Genomic DNA, 27,795 nt, shown 5'->3' with positions numbered 1-27,795 from the left:
GAGAAAATGAAATTGGCCAGCCCAGCATTATCCCAGCAAGTATTTATAAAAATGCTTGAACATCGATCGTTTTCCACAGGAAGGGTAAGAATAAAATGTGGTTTACAAGATTTTTGAATACCAAACTTTTAATTAACCAAATGAATACCATTCTTGTTTCCAGACAGGCAGAATCTGTAGCGATACCTTCCACAGAGTCTTTCGGGAGTTTGCCTTCTGTAATTACAGACAAGAAGATCTGTGCCTGGTGGAGCCCTTTAAATGCCCAGCATGCACACCTGACATGCTGGCTATTGCTGTAGATGGCAATAGAAAGCATTATCGCTTCAAGAATTCCAGAGGGTCAGTGAAATCATATTCTCATTTTAGTTGTTGTTTTATTGACTAAGCTGAATGTCTTTGCTGAAATGTTTAACTTTCCCCAACTCTACAATTTTTTTATTTATTTTTTTTCCAAAGTTTGTAGACCATCAGAAAACAATAGTTGGTTTGTAATTACACATAATTATATCAATCCAATTCATAAACATTATTGTATATGACGCCTGTAAAGTTAGCTCAACTTTAAAATGTTAAATTGTTGACGTTAGTTGGATATGTTGGAGCTTAGAACCAGCTTTGGATATAATCGCTTCATGAAAAATGTATTAAATTGCCCAGGAACCTTTTTCTATGCCTTCCTCTGCCCTATTCCATGCCCAGCAATATAAAGGATGTATTTTTATTTTTACCTTTTTACAAGAAGTCAGTAAACTTTTCACTAATGTTAAATAATGGTGACAAAAGGCTTTACACAAAATTACAGATCAAATTCACAAAGACCTTTTCCACATTTATGAAAAATTGATAGCAAAAGCAAATTGCCCACATTAAATAGAGGACACAATCAAACTTATGTATGTATGATAATGTTGCTTACAATTTCTTTCTTGAGTTTCGCAGGACAGATGAACCGTCTCTATTTGATGGACTGTTCATTGCCCAGGACAGTAAAGTGTCTGCCTTTGTCGACAAAATCAGGAGGCAGATGTCGATTGTAAGAATCTATTCAACCCACTAACACTTTTATTTATCTTACTTAGCACAGGGAGAAAGGTAACAGATTGTGTCTATTTCAGAAAAGTGGTCGTGATGTTTGTGGACCGGCAACATTCACAGCTTGCAGAGAAACCTCACACAAGTCCAGGGCCAAGGTGGATGAGGAAGGCCTGCAAATAGCTGTGTGCAGACATGGCATCTTGCTACAAGGCCTAAATCACTACCGTGGTGAAATATATGCCTACCCAATGTTCCTGCATTAGGAGCTGGCTGAAGTTGCGAATGCAACATTCTTTTGTATGGATGTTGCCTGCAGGTAGTTATAACTATTGCAAAATTGGAAGTGTTTGTGGGAAACGTGTTATCTATTTAATTCTTGCACATCCAGTAGATGTAAAGCAAAAAAAGCATTCATTTGGATAAATGCTGATGTTGGTTACAAGGATTGTACTGGTAATTTTAAGGACCTGGTTTATCTTTTTACTATTATGCCATCATGCAACTGGAAAAGCTAATTGATTTTGTCATTACAGGTACTGGCCTTATTTGGAGAAGATGGCAGCAAAGTTGCCTGAGCTCCAACCACTTACAGAGATGAAACCTTTTCTCTCTGTAATGCACGCCAAGGCCCACACAGGCAAATGCGAGGTAGTATGCAAGTTAAACATTTGTGTGACTAGATTCAAATGTTTTATAAATTGTAGTGCACATAAGAATATCATGTAGTATATTCTATTCAAGCCTGTGGAATAATTGTAATAGTACAAATGTTGACAAAATTGTTACAAAACAGACTGTCACATCACAAGGATAGGCTTCCAAAACCCATTATATTTATTTTAGTAAATATATCCACACTGTAGAAATAATGAATGAACAGAGCTTCAAATAACTGCAGTTGTGACATTGTAGTTCAAAGCATAATTCAATCTCAGAACATTTTAACTTTCTGAAATTGCTCCTGACACTGATATTAACTAAAGATCTACATTACAAGAAATTATAATATATAACTAAATATCTAGATCTCATTGTTTATGATTCTGAGCAGGTGAAGTGGGATGGCAGAAGCCAGGAAGGTGCTGGAAATACTGTTGGCGAGGAAGTGGAACAGGTTAACAGCTTCCTCTCAAGAGCAGCTCTGACAACAAAATACATGACCAAATCAGGTTGGTAGAGGAAAACAAATAGTTTTAAGTAGTGCCACATTGTAAAGCTCATATGAATTTTCATGTTTTTGTGTTTACAGCTAGAGCAGATATGATAACCGTGCTGGCTATGCAATGGAACCACAGGAAGGTGGAGAATCTCCACAAGACACTCTCAAAGAGATTTGTCAAAGTAAGACGTCCATGCTGCATTTCAAAATGTATATTAAGAATATCTGAGTTTCTTGTTGTAGTAATTTAACACCATCCTTAGCTACATGTTGTTGAATTGAATGTATTCTGCAATCATTTCATTATGATGGCGCTGCCATGGCACACTGTTCTGCCAAGAGAGTCTCTGTTCTGTTTGTTTTTAATAAAGCACTATAGGTTGATTCATCTGAATTTCTGTATAATAATAATAATGTTAATCCTGCTTGATCTTTTAAAAAAAAGAAAAGGGACACTAAGGTGATACTTGCCAACCTTGAAGAGAAGGTGTTTAGCATTTCATGTTGTTGTCTGGTCAGTTAATGCGCATAAAGGAATTCAGTAAAAAACAACCTTCTCAACCAACTGGAATGCATATTCACTTTTTCCTTTTAAACATTCTAACCAGACTACACAGAGAGCACAAACTGAAATGGACAATCTTGAGAGTCTCAAGCAAGAGCTGAACATCTCCCTGGAGGACACGGAGCAGTGGGTGTTGGAGGTCAAGCGATGGGCAGCCACTGGTATGTTATATGATCACTGTGGTATAGATTTGGTTCCATATTTCCAAACATTTGGCTTCATGTTTTAGGATTATACCTGGTTGTTTCTGTTTTCAAGAGAAACATGGAGGCCAGAGTAGCCAGGAGGAGCTCCAGAGAGAAATAGATGACATTATTTATTCCCTCCGAAGAAAGAAACACGACCTCTATCGACAAAATGGTATTTATTATTACGTTATCTAGAAACAATATTTGTTTCTTGTTGTTGTTATTGTTAGTATTATTATTATTATTTTATTTTTATTTCTTTTTACTTTACAGACAGCAACCAAACAAGGCAACGCAAATGGAGAAGACTGACAGAGCTCAAGAAGAAACTCAGAGAGAGGATACTGCAGTACAACACCACACTGCAAAAAATAGGGGTCTTCAAACAAAATAATAACACTAAAACTAAGGGAAAAGGGACTCAAAACAAGTGAAAAAATCTGTCCATGCAGCAAGATAATTTGACTTGGCAAGATTTCTTAAATTAAGATTGTTAAATCTAGAAACAAGTATTCCTACAAAGGTATTTGGAAGGCTTAAAATAAGACAAATATGCTCATTATAAAATGAAATGACTTGATATTTAACCTTTTCTAGCCCTAAATGAAGTGAAATATACTAAAAATACAATATAAATGCTGGTTTTAAGATGAAATTGCTAAAAAAGTAAAATTTTAGAACCTCTTAATACGTGTAATATACTGAATACAAGCGTAAAATACTGATTTTAAGATTAAATATCTTGAAAAGCAACTTTTTACAACCTCAAAATGAGGGAAACATACTGAATACAAGCAATTAAATTTTTTCTTTTAGCAAATTCAGATCAATATTAGTTGGGGTAAATATTAAATGTAGAGTAAAATATTTCAAAATGACTTAACTCCGTCTTAAACCAAGATCCATGATTATCTTGAAACAAGGCTGTCTACCTTAAATCCAAGCCGGTCTTCAATATACATATTACATAAAAAACAACCAGAATGACTTGTAAACATGTTCAACATTTATTATTGAAACTCAATGGGTCAGAGTTGCTATGCAGTCTTGAAATCTTTCTTTACAGCACAAACATTTAAATACCATAAAAACAAAAATTCTCAGCCCTTATGAAGCAGCATTTTCGAACATGAAATACAGGCTTTTTCAACGGACAACTGTTGACATTGCACTACTTGTCAAAGAAGGATTTCCATTCCACCATTGCTTTTTTATATGCACTAGTGGCATCTTTATCATGGAGGGTGTCGCCAATGACCTCCGTTTGAATAACAGAGAGCAGGGTTGCGACACATTTGGGGTATGTTAAGTGCAATGTATAATAGTACGCCATCAACACCAACATCCCTTCTGAAAAATCTTCCTGCTTGAGGGTGGTCACAGGTACGTTACCCACAGCCACGATGGTGGTTGAGCCATCAAAGAGCAGAACTGGGGAGCAGAGAGGACGCTTCTGCAGGTAGAGACCAGGGTCTTCGTTTGACTGGAACAGAAAAGAGAACAATGTGCAGAGAGAGAAGAAAGAAAAATGTTAAGCATCATGCAACCATTGGCTTGAATCCCCAAATGAAATTCCTGTATAAAAACTTGCAGATTCTAAGAAAAACATTATTACTTTACAATAGGGGAGGGAGGAATGCAGTAAGTATGATTCCTACAACTTTTAAGTTCATACATGTCTTTCTGTATTTCATCATAATTATTACGATTATGGCCTAGAGACTGCAATTTTTGCGCAGCTCAGCAGTTTTCCAAGTGTCAAAATCAGCTGACGTCGCTGGGTAACAGACATTCTGTCAGTTGCCATTGACAGCGGTCATAGAACTGTTATAGAACACCACATCTGTTATTCAGAAATAACAGACTTGCGAACGTTGGGGAGCCCCAATCAAGTGAACGGCACATTCTACAGAATGACGTTGAGCCATGTAATAAACTGTAAGAATGTAGTATAGATTAATACCTGACAAGCTGATGCAAAGTTGTAGAATTTTGTTGTTTTGTGAATGAATGAATTTGCATAAATCTTGGAAAATATTTACTTACCTTCAGGATATGAATAAGTGCCTCAGTGCAAGCAAGCTTCTTTGGTGGTAAAACAGGTGAGGGGAATAAGGTTGGCAGTGCATTGAAGAGGGCCAGTGTGAAATCCACTAAAGAATAGAAAGATTAGCAGAATGGTCAGAATGCTGTAAAAATATTAATACATGTACACAGGGCTCTAAATTAACACGAGCAAACCGGCTAAATGCTGGTGAAATTTCAGTTTGGTTGATAGAAAAGAAAACGTACTAGGCACTAGTCTGGTTCTGGTAGTCTGGTAAAGGGTTCATTTAGAGCCCTGCATGTACATATAAATATGGAACAGTAACTTACCACTGCGTACATCCAAAGGGAAAGGGAGTTTCAGGACTTTCTTCCACACAATGTAGAACTGCAGCCTAGTGCAGAATTCTGTCCATCTTCCTTTTACTTCCTCAATGTATCTGCTGTTAGTGCCATCTACTATGCGCCGTAGCTCATCCATTGCCTGAAACATTGTAAAACACTTAGTTAATAATGTATTCAGAACGTTCACAAAAAACACAGTAATTGAGGTTCAGGTAAGAAAAAAAACAAACATAAATTTCGAACATCTTTAAAGCATGGATATGCATCAAAGATTTTTGCAGGTCGGTCTTCTTCCCTTGTAACATCTGAATCAATGAAAGCCCGTCTGGCCTCAACCTCAAGGTCCAAAATTTGCGCCACATCATGTTGATTGGGTTTTGCATTAGGCTTGTTGTACATGTTGCTCAAGGTTTTGTAGTGTCTGGCCTGCATCTTCAGACTGTCAGGGCCCACTTTAAACGATAATAAACGAAGACAAAGACATTTTAATGTAAACATTTTCACAACGCCACAGGGGAAATGACACAGGGTTAAAATACAAGTAGTTATTTTTTTGCAAAACTTATGATCAAGGATGACAGGCTGAGAAGTGCGCTGAGGAGGGCTTACCGTCTTTTGCAGGCATGGTTGGTGAAGCAATCACAGTCATGGGTGCAGGTGAGGAAGACTTGGATGACAGCGGGGATGCTTTGGTGCCACTCTTAGCCTTAGCCTTCCGTGGCACAGGGGGAGCTGGTGGTGGGGAAGCTTCTTGAGAAATAATGAAAAAAAAATGGTTTATATATATATATATCACACACACACACACACACACACACACACACACACACACACACACACACACACACACACACACACACACACACACACACACACACACACACACACACACACACACACACACACACACACACACACACACACACACACACACACACACACACACACACACACACACACACTACAATTATTAAAATGATGACAACCAAAATCAGGCATAGATTAAGTGTAGTGCATGTTTAGTCATGAACTTTAGTTCAACAAATACACAGAACAAATACAACAAAAATACAAAAACATTATAGTTTCATGACATGACAGGTCATTGTTAGGTTTGCACACCTGCACTGGAGTTGTTCTCACTGAGGTCATCACTGCTCTCGAGAATTCTGGTATCAGCTGAGCTGCTCGTGTCTGTCAAATCCGTCTCCATGTCTTGGTTGTCTGCACTGAAGAGAGTCTTGGCTGCTCCCCTCTGAGGAACAGAGCCCTGCGTCTTTCTTGGGGATCTCATATTCTGGAGTCGCTTGAACATTTTGGTGTAGACGGTCAGCTGTGGTGAAAGAATGTTAGGAAAGTCATCTGTCTAGTTTTTTTTACCTGTTCGTAGTTTTGGTTTAGTAGAGAAGAGCAACTTTATTTGCCTTGCACACAAAAAATCTCGCAATATACTGCACATTGCAAGAAAATAAACAGCAATCCACAAAGTTAACAGTAATCCAACAAGGTGTGAAATGCCCTGATAAAATGATTTGTGGTAGACAGCATGGATTCCAGTGACCTGAAAGATTGTCCACTGTTAATTTAGTGCAAGGTGCAAGAATGAGTCATCATATGACAGAGTGGTGTGGCACAGATCAGAGAGTAGTACACAGTCAAGCCAGAGTCCTAAATGCACAGTCTAGGTAGAGAGCTAGTGCAGTATTCAAACGACGTACACACACACACTTCAGCAGTCTGATGGTGGTGGGTTAGAGCTTGTAGTAGAAGGTAATTTAGACATTACCAAAGACATAGAAGGCAAATAAAGATTTAAAAAAAAAAAGAAAACAAGATAAAGAAAACATTACTTACATATGGCATATTTGCGTTAGCATCACGAAACATGGGGTAATATTCAATTATCTTCTGCGACATGACTTTAATTTCCAGTTTGGAGGGGTAGCTTGCTTGTTTCCCCATGGGACTAGCACGCAGTATTGCAACCATGCTTGTGATTGTGTTCCTTACAAGTCTGCAACACAGCTCCTTTGACATCTTGAAGCCCTTTTCCTTTCCATTCCGAAGCAATGCAAAATACTGACTACGCACCAAATCTAACTCCGAGTCGCTGTACACCACATACTCTGGAGGGTCTGGCATTTTCATTGTTTTCTCAGCAGATATGGGGGTGGAGGTTTGAGGTGGGCATGGTGGCACAGAAGAAGTTGAGGGCATAATCCTGTTTCCACGGCAAGGGCTTGCATCTTGGTCCATGGTATTTTCAGACTATTAGGATTATGCAGGATGTAAACAAAATGCATTGGGACAATTACAAATATGGTTAATGTTTAACATAATTTAATGTTAATAATATTGGATTATAGATAGATAGATAGATCTGATGTAGCTTACATTTTCATTGATGAATTCCCAAATTTTTTTCCTTCTAAGGAAATTTTCAGGGCCAGGAAAAAGGTCCCGCAGGTCCTCCCGGCTAAGGCCTTTCAAGGTCTGTTCATCAACACTTGCAGCTGTAGATGACAAATAAATATATTTTTGGGTAAAGCAAAGCCAAGTTACAGAACCAAGCAAGATAAACAAAAGGTCATTTGTCTGTCCCTCAGAGCTCCAACACGTTTATAAACGCTGTATCTAGTTGCTTGTGCTATGAAGCCTCTTAAAGGTGCACTGTGTAATATTTTTATCTATTTTTATCAGTTTCTTTCCAGAATTCATGCTGCCCATTCACAAATGTTACTTTTTCACAAATACTTACCACCATCAAATTCTAAGAATTCATTTTGACTGGGCAAATTGCAATTTTCATACATGAAAAGGGGGATCTTCTCCATGTCCACCATTTTGAATTTCCAGAATTAGACATTTTTAGCTGCAAAACCTGTTGTTCTTGTCATACTAGTAAATATTAGTCTATTATTTAGTAAAATGTAATGAAAAGATCAAATATGGCAATAGGCAGCACAGTTTCAATGAGCAGCATAGCTGCAATACCTACTCTAGCCACCATCCTACACAGTGCACCTTTAAGTGTATATCAGCCACAAACAGAGATGCCCCTTCCAAATAAAATCAATATTTAACTCTGGACTTAAAATATTCAGCTACCTGTATGCACCATCTTCAGTGTTGGTGATCTGAATTGTAAAATTACTTACTTGGTTACATAAAATATAAATCATTATTAGTGACTTACCGTCCAATATCGAACGAGTGGCTTCGTCAAAATCATCCATTCTCTTTACCAGGCGGCAGGCTATAACAAAAACACATAGCCAGAACTCGTTAGCAGGGGGAAAAAAAGTGCATATTCATGCACACTTAACACAGGCGCCAACACACTCTCTGCTGTAGCCGTACTACACAGAGAGCTCGAGTCGTGATGGAAAATTCCATAATCACCATTTGCAAGTCAAATTGGTTTCAAGACTTCGATCTAACAATCCATTCGGTGTGTCCCCTCTCTCTGCCATGGCTGCTGTGGATTTTAGCTGTCACATACACACGTTTGCGCACAAATTATACCGTTTGTGTATGCTCGGAACATGAAGTTGGTTGTTCTAATCGGAAATAGATGCCCGCGGGCGTTACTAATGCTAAAATGGCCGCCAAACGACAAGACTAGCAGTGCTAGCTGTAGTCAGCTCGGGAAAAAAAACATGCGTCTTGAGTGCTAGCTATAACCAAAATACACCACAGCCATGAAAATCACATGCATCTAATAATAAAAAAAACTATACACCATCTTGAACTACGTACCCACTTCTGGTCAATAGCGCGAACGTTTTTGAGTGGGGTTTCATCCAGCAAATAACCCTTTTTGCAAAGCTGGACGTTGGGACACGCATGCACGAGCAAACACCAGTTAGCTTGCTAAGCAAGTGACCGGTCCAGTGGAATTGAGAAACAGGAACAGTCATAGCAAACCCCTCTATAAAAACACGATTTTAGCAAGAAAACAGTTACGCTTCCTTACCTTGATTGAGCCGCTACTCCTTCCCAAAAAACGTGTCGTGTCTTCTTCTTCGTTTCCCTCCTCTTCTTCTTGGCAGGATACGTGTCGTGTCTCTCACGCTCAACTCAACTGACTCAACCTTGAAATCACTTGCACTGACGTTGTCACGTTCGTCGGCATCATGGCGGTTTGGAGGTGTCTGATATGTTTCGTCTTTGTTGCTCTTAGTCTTAAAATCCTATTAAGCCATATTAATGCAAGTCATAGTCGCAGCCCGGATTTTTGGGTTTACTGTGGCATTGATGGATGTGAAAAGGACTTTAGAGTTTTCGACTCTTTTTTTCGACACATTAAACGGACGCACCTTGAGTATTACACGACTGGACGTCCACCACGTTGGAGTACAACGGATTCGTCTCACTCTTCGGGGCAGGAAACATTTGGTGTGTCAGTTTTTGCCAACTGTACCACTCTTGCAGCGGACACCACTGTGGTCGTTCCTCCTGTTGCCGTCCCACCTGTTGCCTCTCTACCTGAACCTGACGTTATCGGCCCGTCTGTAAGTTTACACAACTCCATTTATTTTAATCTCTGAGTGCCAATCATCTCAGAGAGTTGGCTAGCTGTGATCGTTCCTCCTCATCCGTCCTGAATTATGGCTTGCTTTTCTCCATAAGGAGAAATGGTACAAGATGTTTTCAACTACTGTAAGATGTGTGGAAACAATCTCGTAGACTGCATTATTCATGCGCTTTAGTCATTCGTTAAGTATTAAGTTGTAAACAAAGTAGTATCTTGTGAAGTTAATGTTAACTTGTATAGAGCCGGGTATTTACTTGCTTAGTAATATCACAGCTTTAGTAAGTTTTACACACAAACCTCATTGTGTTAAATGTATGTATTGCTTTCTGAAGGAGGATGCTGTTGCTGGGACATCCAGAGCCGGACCTGATTTGGCAAGATCTGCAGCGGCATTTGCCATCAGCATTCGGGAACAGGGCCACTTGTCACAGGTAAATTTGGCTCGATGGACAGATGCTTTAGGACTAATGATATAATTGTGAATAATTTGTTAATGTTTTTTAAAAATATAAATTCTATTGTAGTTCCTTTCTATATTTTAATGTTAACTGTGGGCCTGTAATCAATAATTATTTGAGGGTAATTTTTTATGTGTATTTTGATATTTTCACAGAGAACTGTCAGGAGTGTCATCTCAGGGGTGCAACAGTACCAAGCTGTTCTCCTTCACACACTAAGGGACAGAGTCCAAAGGGTGTTTGAAGACCGTCCAGAGACAACTGCTCAGCTCCAGAATGAGGCTTTGGCTACATTCGATACATTCATGGATCCTTTCTCAACCACAGCATACGGACAGAATAAAACCATCCGGGAACTATTCAATCCAGTCAACCCAGAGGAAGTTGTAGTATCCCAGAAGATTTGCTGGGTAAAGCGTGGTCATTCAAGGGTCATGGCCTTGAAGAATAAAAGTTTTTACTACATACCACTCATTCAGAGTCTTAAGCAGTTACTGAGGAATTCTAGAATCTTCTCCATGGTGAGCACTGTTCCACAAAGAAGTAGAGAGGGATTCCTGTATGATTTTACTGATGGAGCTCTTTTTACATCCCATCCATTATATTCTCAAAGGCCAAATGCTTTGCAAATACTATTGTACAGCGATGAAATTGAAATATGTAACCCATTAGGCCCCCATGCCTCTGCGAATAAATTATTGATGTTTTATTATAGTTTAGGTAATATTGATCATAAATTCAGGTCCAAGTTGGCCGCAATAAGGCTCCTTGCTATTGCCAAGGCAAAGGATGTTTCTCAATGGGGTGTTGATGTTATACTAAAAAGAATCCTGGAAGATCTGACACTTCTTTACAATGGCGTTAGGATTGAAACCCCAAGTGGTGAAATTGAGTTATTTGGTGCTGTGATAGCCGTGTGTGGAGACACACTTGCACAACATGACCTTGCTGGGTTTAAACAAGGTGTAGGGTTTGCTCATAGCAAATGTAGACACTGTGAATGTTCCTTTAATGACATGCAAAGCATGTATGATGAAAATTTGTTTACTGCAAGAAGTTTGGAAAAACACATCAGGCAATGTATTGAAATAGACAAAGCAAGCACAGAAACATTGAAAGCATCCCTCAAAACCACTTACGGGATTAACAGAAGAAGCAGACTAATTGATTTTCCAGCATTTGACCTGATAAAACAAACTCCACAGGATGTAATGCATGTACTTTTTGAAGGTGTTGCACCAATGGAAATAAAACTTGTATTGAAACAACTTATTCTGTCAGGACAGATAGAATTAGATGAGATTAACTCAGCTATCATACATTTTCCTTACTCGCCTCTGGATATGCGAGATAAGCCATGCCCTATTAGTGTCAACACCTTAGCTGCCAATGACAATAAATTAAAACAGTCGTGTGGACAAATGTTAATAATTCTAAAAATAATACCTTTTCTTTTTAATGATATGGATAATGAGTATGTCACATTTATTCTCAAATTAATTCAAATTGTCCTTGCTCCTGTTATTTCATTACAAACTGTATTACAGCTCAGGCACATGATTGAGCAGCATCTGCACCAGTTCAAAGAACTATTTCCTGAAGCCAATGTAATTCCCAAGCAGCATTACATGCTATATCTACCAAGCCAGATCATATCTCTTGGTCCTTTAGTAAGAAGTATGTGTATGAGATTTGAAGCTAAGCATAGCTATTTTAAGCAATGGGCTTCCAAATTAAATTTCAAGAATGTTTGTAAATCACTTGCAAACCATAATCAGTTCCTTGAATGTTGCAATGAAATAGGCATTGAGCATCCAATTTTTGCTACTGAAAGAGAATCAGGGCCTGTCTCTGCTGTTAAAAATGTAGATTATGTTAAGAGAAAAGTCAGAGATTTTTTAGGCATAGAGGTCATGCAATCTGTTGTCTCTGTAAAGTGGTACATCCTTAATGGCAATAAGTACATTAGTGGGAAATCTATGATTATCGTAGATGTAGATGATGATTTCCCAGTGTTTGGACTGATAAAAGACATCTTTTTGATAGATTCTTCTTTTATTGCTTTTGAGTTCCAGCGTTATGAAACACTGAATCTGAGTCCAGAGTTGCTGGCATATGAAGTGGCAGTTCCCAATGCTGCCCAGGCCACAGAATTAGTTAAAGAACTACTAGACTGCCTCTCCTATTTTTCAGTTAGTTTCAAAGACAGTACCTTTGTACCAATAAAATATAGTCTTTGTGATGTTATTGCCCACAGACAGTAATATGGAGGAACAATAATATTGTATGTTTCTTTTGTTTTTGTGAATTTTATACAAAAAACAAGCAAAAAAAAAAAAAAAATAATAATAATTTAAAAAAATGATATTGCCCACAGACGGTAATATGGAGGGGGAAAAAAACAAAAAAAATAAAATAAAGAAAACACCCCCCCAAAAAAATTATAATAAATAAATACATGAATAAAGAAAGATAGAAAAGGGAAAAAAAATCCCTACTTGGCATATTTGTTCTGTTCCCTGTGCATTTTGTATCTGCAAGTGTTGTATGCCATGATTATGTCCTCGGTTATTAGTCGCTTTGTAAAGAAGCGTCTGCCAAATAATGTAATGTAATGTAATATATGTTGGCCTATAAGGTTCCCAACTTGTCTGTTTCGTGCTCCCTGTGCAGTTTTGTGAACAAACATTTGTCATATGCTTAAAATCCACGGAATAAAGTGTGTTTTCAGATATTTTTTGTGTGACTCTTGAATCAAGCATGTTGAGTTTGTTATTGAATCTTAAAACAAGATTTATTTTGATGAGACTTTGGAGGAGAAACGTAATACATCTTATTTTAAGTATTAATTGTCTCATTTTAGGATTCCCTGCCTGTTTGAGACAAAAAAGTAAAGTTTTGCTTGATATAAGATTATACTGTTAAGTTGAAGACTTAAAATAAGAAATTAATTCTTAGAACAAGAAAAAATATCTAACACTTCTAAATGTAAGGTTTTTTTTCTTGGTAAGAACCAAATAATTTGCAGTGCATTGATGCCTGTACAGAGACAATTGACACAGAAGCAGCATGCAGTCTGTCTAAGGATGTCATTATGCCCTGGGAGGCGCAAGGAGATAGTAAGAAACAACTTGTTTTTGTTTAACCTAGATATTCCATAAATTCAGTTGTAGTACTAGAATACAATCACCAATGTAACACAGAGCTGTCAACATAGGTGTCACAAATCATCATGATCACAACAAATCATTTTGAAATAATTATATTGAAAGTTCTGTATGATGTTGCCCTATCAAGTCTTAATAGTCTAGTCTCACTGGGACAGGCACATCTATGGAAACAGTAAAACCCTTCCTGACCACCCTGAACTTCGTACTAATGTTGAATCTCAAGACATACTGAATGTAATTCTGCCAACATAGACAGAATTGAAAAAATTCAGCAAGCGGCGAGGTTGAACATTTTTTACCAGATTTCAAGGTTTTGGGCAATTTAAGTTAAAAAGATTGAATGCAAACGGATATTATTTGTTTTATTAGCCTTACCATTGTGGTTGTGCTGTCATATTTTGTATTTTTTCCATTATAGTGGTGAACCTGCGCACAAAGAGGTGACTTTTTGACCAGGTTATGCTGGTCAGGCGTATGGAAGAGGAGAAATTCATCATTGTGAAGGAGATGACCCAGCATTGTCAAAATCTGAGGCAGGCACTGGACAAACTGGACCACCTCCTTCATCAGACAAAAGACGACATCAGGAACCAAAGTATGTTCCACAAATACCAATTTATAACAATTGCCACTGCCCCTTCTGGTCAGTGTCAAACGTCTGTCACTGAATAGCATCTGTAATGATTGCATTTTTTCTGAATCACAAATCTTTTTAGCTAATATACAGCCTCGGAGTTAAACATTAAAATTGCTTATATGGAACCAACATCAATGCTAATTAAAAGTTGCCTTACATAGGCTGTCATTTTGTCTTTTTATTTTAGTTTCTTCAAGCGATATAACAGAAGAGGGATACAGGGGACTGCACTGCTGTATTTTACACCATCAATATCTTCTGGAGCAGAAACTGAGCAGAGTCACCAGCACCTACAGCTGTATTGGCTCGGACCCGTCTTTTCTCATGATGGAGGAAGACATTGAAGACGGTAATGAGGACAACGAACAGGACGGTGATGAGGACGGTGATGAGGACAACGAACAGGATGGTGATGAGGACAACGAACAGGACGGTGATGAGGACAACGAACAGGATGGTGATGAGGACAACGAACAGGACGGTGATGAGGGCAACGAACAGGACGGACAACGAACAGGACGGTGATGAGGACAACGAACAGGACGGTGATGAGGACAACGAACAGGATGGTGATGAGGACAACGAACAGGACGGTGATGAGGGCAACGAACAGGACGGTGATGAGGACAACAAACAGGACGGTGATGAGGACTACAAACAGGACAACGAACAGGACTTAACAAGTCAATTGTATTGTGTTGTATACATGTGAACGTATTAAAACGAGTATTACGATTGAATGGCTTGTTTATTCCCTTTTTTTTGTATTATCCTGCTTTGCATTTACTATGTCTGGTATTCAACTAAATGCGATTAGCATTTATTAGTCAACTTCGGATCCGAATTACCTCGAGGGCCGGAGGTTCCCCACCCCTGGTATAAGGTTTTGGTGATCACCCTTATTATCATGTCATTTAATCATGATCTGTTTAATTAGCCAATGCTTACATCCAAAGAATGTGTCTAGACTTTACTCCTACAGACACACACTAACAATAAAAATGGACCTAAGTAACACACTCACCGGCCACTTAATTTGGTACACCTTGCTAGGATGGGTTGGACCCCCATCTGTTTTCAGAACTGCATTAAGTCTTCATGGCATAGATTAAACAAGGTAGGCTACTGGAAACAATCCTCAGAGATTTTGCTCAATATTGACCTGATCGCATCACGCAGTTGCTGCAGATTTGTCGGCTGCACATCCATGACGCAAATCTTTGGTTCCACCACATCCCAATGGTGCACTGTAGGATTTGGATCTGGTGACTGTGGAGGCCATTTGAGTAAAACTCATTGTCATGTTCAAGAAACCAGTTGGAGAATATTTGAGCTTTGTGACACGGTGAGTTATCCGGCTGGAAGTAGCCATCAGAAGATTGGTACACTGTTGTCATAAAGGCATGGACATGGTCAGCACAACCCGGTAAAACGGCAAGACGTGAACATGTGACGATTTACCATGCTGAGAGACGTGAAGATGTCACGATTTCATCCCTTCAAACGTGAAAATTACACAGTATTGTTAACATGGCCCAACCAGTGGAGATATACCCGGAAATGCCAAGCAAATGCTACCCCGACGGTCGGTTGTTATTGTTATCAATATTAATATAATAATGATTTAATTTGTAATAGTCACACTCGATTTCGCCGATTTTCTTGTTGCCCCAGCTGGTCGACACCTCTTTTAGCAGAAACAAATGCTACATTAATTTATTAAATCGATTCTAATCTATGTGTGTGGATATGTGGATGTGGAATTAACGGACGTGACGTTGTGCGATTGCGTTACCAGGCAACAGCTTCGGTTCATGTTAATTTACAAACTCTTCAACTCGAACCGTAGTTATATTTAAAAACATTTTAGAAGGCCTCACGAAATACTTTAATGTAAATTTAAATATGAAGGAATGTGTGTATAACAAAATACATCTGACAAAAAAAATATCGGAAACAGACGTAGGCAAGATCCTCAGCTCGGTGATTCGATGGTTTAGCCGCAATGCACGTTTGGAAATGGGGTTTATGCGATGTGAAATCCGAAAACATTTTTTAAAAATAATACTTAATTCCGAGTGTGCTTGCTTTTCTCTTTGAAAGTCATCACATAACGGCATTGTAATACACGGTTCGGCTGCATTAAATATTACATATCTGCCGTAGTTCCCTATTTATAGAGCCCTGATGAGAAGACTTCTAGACAAACAGGAAGAACTGCCGCCAAAACTGAAAACGTGACGTGGATCATAAATATATCAGCAATTAAACAACATCTTACATTTCTTTTCACACAATAAGTGTCCTTGCAGTATCAACACTAATTCGGCTGACTTTTATATTTGATCCAATTGGTAGATAGGCTGTATTTACACCATAACGGTGCACAGCTGATAGAAAGGGACACCTAGTGGTTAAAGCACGTGATTGAATTTTATTATTATTATTAACTAACATAATAAGAGACCTGACAGGTGATGGTCAGACATTGACCTGGCTGCACAGTCACAGAGGCTGGCTGTGTCAACTGTTCACACTTCACACCTGTACAAATAAAAAAAAAATGTATATGACAGATTATCCTGTTAAACAGCAGTATAATAAGTGTTGACTCACTTCCAGCTGCCAGCTGCCAGCAGCAGCAACAGCAGAGAGAACATGATGATGATGATGACTGAGAAGACGTGAGCTCCTGATCCCCTTTAATCTCCACTGACAGTCTCATGTGAAGGCCTTATAACCCGCCCTGCACATAACTGCCCCTGGTTCTCAAAAGAGCAACTGGAGATGTTGCTTGGTGCGCATCCTCTGTATCACGATTGTCAACGGGGGGGAGTGCTAGTTGAGCATGAAGCCCTCTGCATCGCGAAATGTCAACGGGGGGGTGCGCGCCCGTGTCCCGCGAATGAAGCAGTCATGCAGCGTAGTCACGTGTCTTACCAGTTCTTATGCAACTCGCAAATATCTCTCTCTTCTCTCTTTTCTATCTCTCTCTTCTCTCATGTCTCTCTGTCTCTCTCAATGTTGGTGCGCAAATGCGCTTTTTTCAAATGCTCCGGTGCTCCTTTTTTGGCAGCGGGTGCTTATGCGCACCTGCGCACCAGTTATGTGCAGCCCTGCTTATAACTGTATCACAATGGATATTACTGAGTTTGCATAGGACCAAACACATTGCATATGAATATGAGTCGGACTGGAGATAGTAAATGGAGCTTGTTATTGTTACTTTTACAAGAATACAATCACCTCATTGTTTAAAGAGTCTAGAATCAACTTTGTGTACTTTATTTTTGTAAAAACAGATAATTAACATCTGGAGCTCTTTTAATGTCCTTTTTGATTATTGTTACACCAGGTCTTGTTAAAACCTTTATTCCATATTCAATATCCATTACTTAACAAAACAGCACACCTGCAATGTATATTTAAATACTTTATTAAGGGCAGTAATTGTTTCTGTATGTTTTTTTTATTACACAGCCAGAGTTAAAAAAATATCAATATGAACATTTCAAATACCGCGCCGGCATCACCGCCATAACCATAGCAACGTAAGTAAGAATGCAGCGCCGCCACGTACAGATGGCAACACCCAGACATATTCACAAATATAAAACAAATATTCAGAAACTGTAATGAACAATAACTATTATTTATTTCAAGAACTGTTATTTACAGAAACTCAACATGTCTAATCTGTATGACACAAATATGCACGATTGTTTTGGGCTCCCCCTATTTATCTCAAAGTCTCCCTCCCTCTTCGGGGGAGCCAAGCTCCCCCTAGCTCCCCCCCATTTCGAACAGTGTCTGTGGCTGAATGGCCAACGATTAGGTGCGGCGCATTTGTCATAGGTGATCAGAGCTAACTGCCTGCCGTCAGATTTCATTTAAAAAACAGATCTGATTTTAAGACTATTTCTGCACTCATAAAGAATGATAAAAATAAGAATAATGCGTATTGAACTGGTTTCATTAATTAGTGAGTTTATTTAACACTAGAACCGCCAATCGGGTCAATTTGTGTGATGTGTGTTGTGTGTGTGCAATGTAACTTTTTTTCCAATAAAATATTAAAGTCTCCCAGTCCGTGACTTTTCCTGAAAGTGTGTTATGTAGCACCCTATGTTGTTAAAAATTGCATTCTAATAGCGGGATTTGACAGGTTTAAGTAGGCCTATACAAAAACCTCTGGCGGTTCTAGTGTTAAGTTAATTAGGTACAGTAGAAGCCCTTTTTTTATCAGTAACGAATTTAGCAGTTGAACATAAAAGTCAACTAACTGAGGGTCACTTGCAATGACAGTGTTGTGTCTATGTAAGCTTGTCACTCAGAGTAACCTACCGTTAATTTAGCTGCTGGAGAAGAAAGATCAAGGGGGGAGGGGGGGAGAGAGCTGTGGTTGATGGGCCATTAGTTGTGTAAATACACAGCTGAGAGCTGCCGTTTCATTCAGACTGTTTAAAAAACTGTAACAACGGACTATTTTTCTTAGCGGATGCATGTCAATTTAAATCAATACATACAACTATTTTTTAAATCAATACACACAACTATTTTTTAAATCAATAAAAACATTTTCTAAATTCATAAAAGCATTTCAATTAATATTGGGAGTCATGTCGTTACTTTGTTGAGAATGTGGCCGTGTAATAAGCGGGATAATTTGCAGCGACTTGTTCCTTATGGGGAAAATAACACCCGTCATGTGTGTGTAGAGGTGTGTGTGGTTAAAACACTTTCATGAAGTGAAGGAATTTCCTTCTATAAAACAGCTGTGGGCAGCAGTGAGTGTCACGGACATGAATTCATAGATCAAGGCAGACTGGTGCACACACTCTCCTGTCCTGCCAGGCGACACGCCCGTTCTAAGCCGTGTCCCTCACTCCTCACATCCCAAGCATCCCCGAAAAGTGTATTATGTTGTTACATCTCAGATGTTATGTTTCAGTTGTGCTCTGTCTTTGTTCAGTGATGCAAACTTGTCACCTTTCGGCGAAATTCGCCGTTTTGAATCCAAAATAAGTCGTTTGTGTGATTCATGTAGATCTGCAATACAAATATTTTTGGGGTATGGGGGGGGCTGGGACCCGGAGTAATCTGCGGCCGTGAGCTGTTATGTGCCATCATGACACGCATGGTGTTCTTTTTTTATATATTATAATGAAGTACGAGCTGTGTGCTCGAGTCTTCTTGCCTGTCGGCTCTGCTCATGGATGTATAATAAGGCTCTGCTGCTCCGAGATGATGGTCTAGCTTCAGCAGCTACATTACCTACGGGTGCGTTCGTTTATATTAACTGTGCGTCCGGAGTCACTGTGGCACAGACTGGACCGCTGGTGAACAGCTGTTAGAACGGGCCGTTCAGGTGTTCAGAGCAGAGCTCCCTGTCGGAGCGGCAGAGCGTGATGTGAACTGAAAAGTTTTTCTGTGGCAATATTATAATTTGCAGCGACTTGTTCCTTATGGGGAAAATAACACCCTTCATCCAGATGAGGATCCCTCCGCTACACTTTGGGATCCTGATCGACCGACGAAGCTCCATTAAAATATACATATTTTTGGTGAATTACTGAGTTTAGGCACGTTAATAACGTTTTAATGAAGTTGAATACAGTATATTCATATGTGTCAGTGATTTCATGTCAATTCGGTGAACATAAACATCAATGATCGTGGTGAAGATGATGATTAAATTAGGATTAAAAATCGAGAGCCGGGCTGCATTTCCTCCCGTTCATTTTTTTCGAATAACAAAATTATTTTGTTAAATAACAACATGGTGATGTTTTGTAAATGATTACATGTCTCTTATTTAGCACAGTAGCAGAGCTCTCAAGTCTCACGCATTTGGCGTGAGACACACGCATTTGACTCCATTCACACGCTCACACGCCACACCTTGCATTTCTCACGCAGAGATTTCTTTCCAGGGTACCGCCCACCAAGTTGCGCCGCGATTTTGTAAACAAACTAGGCTTGTTTGAGACGCGTGCACTCCACTAGCACCGGTTGACATTCAATAACTTTGACACAGTTGATCAATTTTGTCCTGACTGAGCACAGGCACCTGTAGCCTTGGCTGCTGTGCTCTCAGTGTTTTGTCTCCCCGTTCCTGCCTGTTGGCGTCAGCTGATAGAGGTGTTGGCTCTATGAAACCTGATGTACTTATATGATTCTGTTTCTTCAAGGTTGTATCTTCCTGGTCGAATGCACTTATTGTAAGTCGCTTTGGATAAAAGCGTCAGCTAAATGCAATGTAATGTAATGTTTTATCTTGTTATGCACAATGTTGATTATTCTCTCAGAACTAGCTACATATGGGTCAGGGGTAGAGATCTTCAGAATTGGTTTGGCATCTTTTGTGTCAATTCGTGGCACACGACATGTCTTGTGAATAAACCATCAGTTTGCCATCAAAGTTCCTGCTCTCCTCGTGTCTCTCTGAGTCCAGTTTCCATTGCTTCAGAAGTTTCCATCGCAAATGAGAGATTTGTACATGTTTGTAAATGATTTTGGTTTCAGTGTGTGTTTCACATGTGTGAACAGTATTTCTGAATAATGTCCCTAACGGCCCCTCATAGACATAATCCAAAAATAAATGTGAATATTTTTTTGTATTATCACGCCAAGAATTGAAGTTGAAGTGCAGCTTGAATATATAGGATGTAAAAAAGACAAGTACAGTAAGAAAGAAAGTGATGAGTAACATGTTTTATTATTTGATTACCCTTCCTTTTCTCTGTTGATAAGATGTTATGGAATGAAATACAATGTCAGATTAGGGGAAAGTTAGGGGAGTGCATGTTAATGTGTCTGGAGGTGGCGTGTTCCAAAAGTGCCGTGTGTGGGCTGCGTTCCATTTCAAATTGCCACCTGTACAATGTATGCACCAGTCTGTGATATGCCGATGTGCAGACCCGCTCCTCCCTACACGCCGATCACACAGACTGCGTCTGCCACTCGCCCTTTATAACGTTGTGCGTAGGATTCACGTGGGAACGTTGCTTACGTAGTAGAAATCTAAAAAATAGGTACAGAAATGTTCCGACATTTTCCGATTCACCAAACATTGCGTACCGGTGAGGAAAGTGCGTACAGCACTTCCTACGCCGGTTTCCCTTTATAAATCACAATCGACTCGAAATGCGGTGCAGCTTTTGCGGGCTTCACGTAACGCCCATTCATTCATTTTGACTAACTTTATGAAGAAGATAGCAGGAAATGACGACAGAACAGCTCAAAAAGACATCTCACACCATGTCAGATTTTGGTTATTTTGGGGAGGTCGAGATAAATCATATTGTTTGGTGGATGCAGTTTGAACCAGAGTAGCAGCATGGAGGTCGGATCGTCACCAAAATAAATAAATAAGTGGTCCGAAAAAGGTTAATGACAAAAAAAATACAAATAGCCTTCAGGCAGTGTGTTTGTACCGGGGACAGGAGACACCCCCTTGATGAGAAACTCTAAGAAATGATCGGGGAATCCCTCCGGAGTGGAGTCATGACGACTGGATCTGAATTATGTTTTCGTATTTGGTGGTTTGTGTCCCAGCTGTCGATCAGCTATGCGCATCGTCTCCAATGCAGCAACTATAGATCCACCAGTTAAAGGAAATACAACTAATGTGTTGCGTTATATTAGCTGTACAATTTACCACATATGGTGTTCTTAGTTTCCATACCTCCTGTGTTTTATGAGCGACTTATCAAGTCTTAGTAAACGGCATAAAACATGATTAAACATGATAGTATATAAAACCATGCTCGTATCTACAACCTATAGAAATGCAAAACGGCGTCAGTTTAGACGTAATCCTGTCCTCCTGCTTACCGCATCATTTATGAGAAAACATTTCATAACATTAACACAACATATTCGAGGTGGTTTTAAATAACATATCCGTATTTATTTATTTCTCCAAGTTATGTTTTTATGTGCACTGAGGAGTCTCAAACAGGCGTTTGATAAATCATTTTAAGATTGGCTTTGATCAATTTAAAAAAAATGAATTCTTCAAATATATTAAATGAGAGGTAACGTTTTTTTTATGGTATTATTTCCACATATTTCTCTCCATTCTTCCTTCTGCCAACGTCGCAGTTTCTCGTCTCTCGTCTCTCCCGTTTTTGTGCTTAGAGCGTACGCATGGGTTAGAGTTTGCGCGGAGGACCGCACCTTTTCCCGTCAAGTTAGTATTTTATAAATCGCAAACATTGCATAGAAACTGGCGTATGCAATTTTTTGGAGCGTATATCCAGTGGTCAAGTTGTAAAAAAAAGCCAGGGGGGATGGTGGATCTGCATGCCCCCCCCCCCCCCCCGGAGATTAAAAACAAAAACTAACCTGCAATTCAGGGTAGTTGAGTAGACTGGATATATGTTTGGTGCTGACTGCCTTAAGGGCCCTTAATTTGATCTGATGACAGCGCATTTGGTGGGAGACCAACGTTGTACCCTTTTGATTAGTGTTTAAGCACAAAGATAATTATTATATTCTATTACTGTAAAACAACTTGCATGCTATGGATATATTACGTGTCAGATACTCCTGTCATTGATCTTGACCAAGGCACCTCAGAATTAGAGTTGGTCCCATGGCTACCACTGCTCCTACATAGTTAGGGTAAATGCAGAGGACACATTTTCCCACTGGGTGCAAGTGCAACTTCAACTTCAACTTCACACTCACAATACCTATAAATCTACTGGGAATTCATCCATTAAATGTTGAAACAAAACCTCACAAAACATTGAACATGAATCCTCTCTAGTCAAGTTCATTTTAATTCAAGTGCAAGAACATGGATTAAACAAATATACTATTTACAAAATCTGAAAATAATACATATAATATGATATACAAATACAAATAAACAGTTTTATTCAATGGCTACCAACCCAATTCTCCCCTATACTGTAGTATCTCATAGGATCTTCCAAAGAGTTTCATAATCATGTTTTTTAATGACAACTTTCCGGGCTCTTGCTCTCAGATCATTAGCCAAGCTATGACTTTGAAGCCAAGACTTGACATAAACTTCTGGTTTGAACATTTGTAATGGAGGGCCAACACACTTGATGAAAAGCAAGGCTGACATACTTTTTACCTCTAGCGGGCTTCTAGTTGTGGTTAAAATGTTCATCTGACTGAACCCACGCTCACACTCAGCTGTGGAGATGACCAGTGTGTTCACTGCTTGAAGGAGGGGTTTTAGCTCTTCTGGTGCTTGTGGTTTCATTTCATCAACAGTTTTGAGTTTCACCATATCAACATATTCCCTCATTCCTCTCTGAATTTGTCTGCCATCATCAAGCTTGAAAAAGGAGCAGAGTTCCTGTATTTCCTTTTCGGCATAACGAACACCACACACATCTGGCCAGTTTGATGGCTGCAGCACTTTGACATTGTCAAGAAAGCTCTGGTACTCTTCTTTGCTTCTCTGTTTTCCAGGCAGTGATCCCATTCTTGTCTCAATTTTAGCAGCCAAAGCATGAAAAAAATGTTGGTGGTTTATTTCTCTGCTGTGTCTTAAATTATTTGTTAGTGGCACCCCTTTGAATAGCTTCAAACCGATTGCAGTCTGAGCCACTTCTGCCGCTGGTCCAGGCTGCTCTGCCATGGACTTCAACACACGGACCTGCCGACTGAGTATTGCTACAGCCTTGGGGAGCGTCATGTTTCTGTCTTGAAGAGAGAGAGAGAATTCAGACAACTCTTCTAAAGCATCATACATGATTCCAAGATTGTGCACAAAGGTGACATTAGAAAGGCGATCTATTAAACCACTGAACATGCATTTCTCTGTTGAACTTCTTTTAGGATCAACTGAGGCATTGGAAAAGTGCTTGTGGATTGCAGGGTACTGCTGCCATACAGCTTTAATGGTCCTGTAACTGGATGCCACCCATCTAGTGCTGAGAATTCTCCCTATGTTCAGACACTGTAAAGCAAGTTCCTCACAACATTCAGTGAGCTCACGGCGGTTTTTGGCCGATGCATGATAGAGACTGTACACTTTGTCAAAGAAAAACTGGAAGTCATTCATCCCTACAGTTTCTTCAACAGCATCTCCAACACTCAGCTCAAGACGGTGGTTCATGCAGTGCCACACCATTACGTTTGGAAACTTTTCTACGATTTTGGTTGCAACACCCGCTTTACTTCCAAGCATTACAGAAGCTCCATCTGATGCAAAGCAAACAAAGCGTTCACTCAGAATAGCTTCAGAGAAGCCATGATGTGACAGATTTTTCATTAGAGCTTGATAGATTTCACCTGCATTGGTAGCAGAAAGCTCAACTAGATCCAAGAAGAATGTTAGGGGCTCTTCACTCATCCCTAAGCTCGCTCTAATATAAATGATCAATACTGATTTTTTACTGTCAGTTGTAGCTTCATCTATCATAACAGAAAGTTTTGTTCCACTTTGAAGGACCTTTCCAACTACTCTCTTTCGCATTTCATTTGCTATGTGTTGGCTGATTGTTGCACAGGAATAGTCTGAATGTAAAGTTCTTCCCATGTCTAGTCCATTCAAGACTTGCAGATCAATATCGGACGGTAGATCTGTGAAAGGCCTTCCAGATTTCACAATCTTGTAAACTGTACGAAATTCCCTATCAGTAGTTAAGAAGTGATCCCTTTGCATTTCAGAAGTCAATGTTTCCAATGTCTTTTCTTTTGCTTTTTCCATGGTTTTCTCAGCTGCTTGGTGATAGTCTGACATTTTATGCTTGTGTATTTTCTTACGAAGAGACTGCAGCTGTGCTGCTCGGTTTGTACCATAGGCTGTAACCTTAACGTTGGACCACTCCTCAGCAATATGCAACTGGCTGCTCCCACCTGTACTTGGCCCAACCACTTTCATTTTCTGGCAGGTTAGGCAGCCAAGTTTTTTGCTTTGACATATTAGCCATGGATAATACTTTTTTTTCTCCCTGAACTTGGTAGATGTCCAGCATTCAGGGATATCTTGCTCATTATCTCCCTGGTTATTTTGGTCAGAATCATCGACACTATCTCGCCCTGCTTCTGCCTCCTCCTCTCTTCTTTTTTCTACCACAAAAACATAACATCTATGTTAAAACCCCACTTGGTAAGATACATTTCCCCTCTTCAAAAAACAAAAGTGTCTATTTAGAATGATCAAACCTGTTCCTTCTCCAGCTCTAGGCTCCTCTGCTTCTGCCTCCTCCTCTCTTCTTTTTTCTACCACAAAAACATAAAATCTATGTTAAAACCCCACTTGGTAAGATACATTTCCCCTCTTCGAAAAAGAAAAGTGTCAATTTAGAATGATCAAACCTGTTCCTTCTGCAGCTCTAGGCTCCTCTGCTTCTGCCTCCTCCTCTCTTCTTTTTTCTACCACAAAAACATAAAATCTGTTAAAACCCCCCCTTGGTAGGATTAGCTACATTTCCCCCTCTTCGAAAAAGAAAAGTGTCTATTTAGAAATATCAAACCTGTTCCTTCTCCAGCTCTAGTCTCCTCTGCTCTCCTTCCTGCTTCCTCGCCATGATTATCCTCAATATGAAGAAAACAACGGCATTATGGTTTTGTTAGAATGAGCAGACAGTGAAGTAGGCCTACTGTCAAGTTGTGTTTTTTTTTCATATAAAATAAGAGCGATGACATTCAACCACCAGAAGCCGCTATCACACGATTCGGAGGCATGCATCACATTTAAAGCTTTTTAAGTAATACATTTTGGTCGCTCACAGTGACTAAAGGTGCAATTTTCACACTTAATTTATATTATATGATCTCACTAAAATGAATGGAAAGCTTATCAAACAAAGTGCTTAAATCACTAATGGATACATGATCATCGAATTGATACACAAAATCAGCCTAAAGATCCTCCAGGAACCTTAATTCAAATGGGTTCTTTCGGAACCAGTTTTCATACTGAAGAATCCCAAACTTGGACTATCTACCATCCTTAACTGAACTTCACCGGCTGTTTCAGGAACCGTCAACGACACCTGTTCTTCTCTGTGTTCTTCTGCCCCTGTCGTCTCTGCTTGTACACTAGCTTGCTCTGCCTCATCCTAAATTACATTAAAAAAATTTCCCCGACTGAACATGTCTAGGCTAGTTAAGTGTGTTGCTTATGCGGTCGCCTAAGCAGTAAAGAGCTGTGGGAAACCCTGCGAGATATTCCATGTGCAAAAGAAATCAAATCTGACATTAACTTTGTGAATATAAGAAAGGTCTAACCTGACGTTGGTTACTATAGCAGCTAGTACTAGCTGCCTGGCGTTAGGCTAGTTAACAAGAAAAAAACCGTAAGCTCCCAAACTATAACTCTGTTGCTATCGTCTCTGTCCAGAGATTACACATTTGGTGACATATCAAAAGTATTCTTGACTTACCTTCAGTGGTACTTTTTGTCCTCTTAAAGCCGAAGTAGTCCCTCAGGTCAAGCTGTCCTTGTCGCTTACTGGCCATGATGCTTGCACAGGCTGCGCTGCTATCGTTGACGCTGACTGACTTGACATCAATTTCGTGATCGTGATATGTGCACGAGCCCCTCGTCAACAGTATTTTAGCGGCTAAAATAATGTGGACGAGGGGCACGTGACGTGCACATATAAAATGTAGAATGTTGAAAATTAAACATTGGCAATATTTCCACATTAATTGATCAAATAACAGGGGATGGGAAGGGGGATGGCCGTTTCATAAGGGGGATGGTTTTGACCATTTTAATACCTAAGGGGGATGCCATCCCCCCCCATCCCCCCTCAACTCGACTACTGCGTATATCCCTTTATAAATGAGGCCCCTGATGCGCAAATGCGGCGCAATTGAGCGCGCCACAGTTTCTGCTGCGAGGCTCCACTAGCTGTAATCGGCTTGGTGTGTGCGGGGTTTACACACCACCACCACCCCCCGTCGACGCTCGCGAGGGCCTCATCACATCACAGCCCTGCTGATGTGATATAATGTATAGGACCTTTTTCCTCATGGGTGTCATTCAACAGACCAAACATGACAGTTTTAGAGAATGAGTTTGTATGGATACACTTAAAACATATATTTGTATTTGTCTTGGCTTCAGCTCACTGATAACATAAGAACACAAATAGGCACAACACTTACATTGATGTTTTTTTAATATGTATTTTTTTACTACAATGTAGAAAAAAAAAAGTCAGGCATATTTAACTAGGAAAGTTTTCCTTTGGCTCCCAGGAATGTTTCCACTTCGCCCCACTGTAAAACAGAAACACAGCAAAAAAGTGTTACTTTTTTTCAACTGTTTGGAATATGTAGTTCTACAGTATGTTGACAATGCTATTTCAAATAAGAAGATACACTAAGTCACTTAAAAATATCATGATGAAAGTACAGTATAATATATATATTTATATAACACATACATCTCAGTGGTGTAGTGGGCGTTGGATGCGGGGGTACGCCGTACCCCCACTTATTTGAAGCATGATTTCTTTTTTTAATAGTCTAATACATCTTAAATCATTGCCAGTGTTATCAGTTACAAGTGTGTGTTTGTTGTAATAATGACGAAAACATAATAGGCAGATTTCACAGTAATTATAATAAAAATGTAGCTCAAGCATTTATCCAACTTGATTTGAAGCGTGTGTGTGTGTGTGAGGGGCAGAACCGTGTGTGTAGGG

At 39.5% G+C, this 27,795-nt stretch overlaps 3 protein-coding genes across 7 annotated transcripts; 2 read left to right on the top strand and 1 right to left on the bottom strand.

Annotated features, from left to right (window-relative positions):
* The first annotated feature begins 941 nt into the window (after positions 1 to 941).
* On the top strand, positions 942 to 4,294 carry LOC307036472 (uncharacterized protein). Its single transcript, XM_079676824.1, has 8 exons — positions 942 to 1,036; positions 1,119 to 1,354; positions 1,572 to 1,686; positions 2,090 to 2,207; positions 2,288 to 2,379; positions 2,806 to 2,923; positions 3,021 to 3,122; positions 3,224 to 4,294. The coding sequence occupies exons 2-8, from the start codon at positions 1,338 to 1,340 to the stop codon at positions 3,382 to 3,384; spliced, it is 723 nt and encodes a 240-aa protein (XP_079532950.1). The 5' UTR covers positions 942 to 1,036; positions 1,119 to 1,337; the 3' UTR covers positions 3,385 to 4,294.
* Positions 3,957 to 9,151, bottom strand: LOC307036470 (uncharacterized protein; the record flags this gene model as incomplete). 4 transcript variants are annotated; one of them, XM_079676821.1, is made up of 8 exons in its annotated part: positions 3,957 to 4,433; positions 4,997 to 5,103; positions 5,327 to 5,480; positions 5,572 to 5,793; positions 5,951 to 6,091; positions 6,464 to 7,854; positions 8,538 to 8,597; positions 8,744 to 9,151. In XM_079676821.1, 4 exons carry the CDS (start codon positions 5,722 to 5,724, stop codon positions 4,122 to 4,124), a joined length of 726 nt encoding a protein of 241 aa, XP_079532947.1. In that variant the 3' UTR covers positions 3,957 to 4,121. The 4 variants fall into 4 exon arrangements, with proteins under 4 accessions (XP_079532947.1, XP_079532946.1, XP_079532945.1 ...); XM_079676820.1 differs by lacking the exons at positions 8,538 to 8,597; positions 8,744 to 9,151 and having other exon boundaries at positions 6,464 to 7,609; positions 7,736 to 8,221; XM_079676819.1 differs by lacking the exons at positions 8,538 to 8,597; positions 8,744 to 9,151 and having other exon boundaries at positions 5,951 to 6,088; positions 6,464 to 6,547.
* Positions 9,152 to 9,480: 329 nt separating this feature from the next.
* On the top strand, positions 9,481 to 14,848 carry LOC307036473 (uncharacterized protein). Of its 2 annotated transcripts, none has more exons than XR_013807367.1 (3): positions 9,481 to 10,309; positions 10,492 to 14,101; positions 14,305 to 14,848. XR_013807367.1 is itself a non-coding variant. In XM_079676825.1 (3 exons), exons 2-3 carry the CDS (start codon positions 13,966 to 13,968, stop codon positions 14,666 to 14,668), a joined length of 474 nt encoding a protein of 157 aa, XP_079532951.1. In that variant the 5' UTR covers positions 10,183 to 10,309; positions 10,492 to 13,965; the 3' UTR covers positions 14,669 to 14,848. The 2 variants fall into 2 exon arrangements, 1 of the variants encoding a protein (XP_079532951.1); XM_079676825.1 differs by having other exon boundaries at positions 10,183 to 10,309; positions 14,331 to 14,848.
* Positions 14,849 to 27,795: the final 12,947 nt, after the last annotated feature.

This window comes from Notothenia rossii (genome assembly GCF_949606895.1).
Source record: "Notothenia rossii genome assembly, chromosome: 4".
Classification (NCBI taxonomy): Eukaryota; Metazoa; Chordata; class Actinopteri; order Perciformes; family Nototheniidae; genus Notothenia; species Notothenia rossii.
Note: the sequence above shows the minus strand (reverse complement) of the source record. Positions and strands in the feature narration are given on the sequence as shown.

Bases quoted from the DNA above. Each gene is read 5' to 3' on its own strand.
- LOC307036472 (XM_079676824.1), top strand. The intron at 1,687-2,089 runs GTAGTATGCAAG...GATTCTGAGCAG, and splicing joins CCCACACAGGCAAATGCGAG to GTGAAGTGGGATGGCAGAAG. The intron at 2,380-2,805 runs GTAAGACGTCCA...CATTCTAACCAG, and splicing joins TCTCAAAGAGATTTGTCAAA to ACTACACAGAGAGCACAAAC.
- LOC307036473 (XM_079676825.1), top strand. From the start codon at position 13,966: ATGCTGGTCAGGCGTATGGAAGAGGAGAAATTCATCATTGTGAAGGAG. The intron at 14,102-14,330 runs GTATGTTCCACA...TTTTTATTTTAG, and splicing joins AGACGACATCAGGAACCAAA to TTTCTTCAAGCGATATAACA.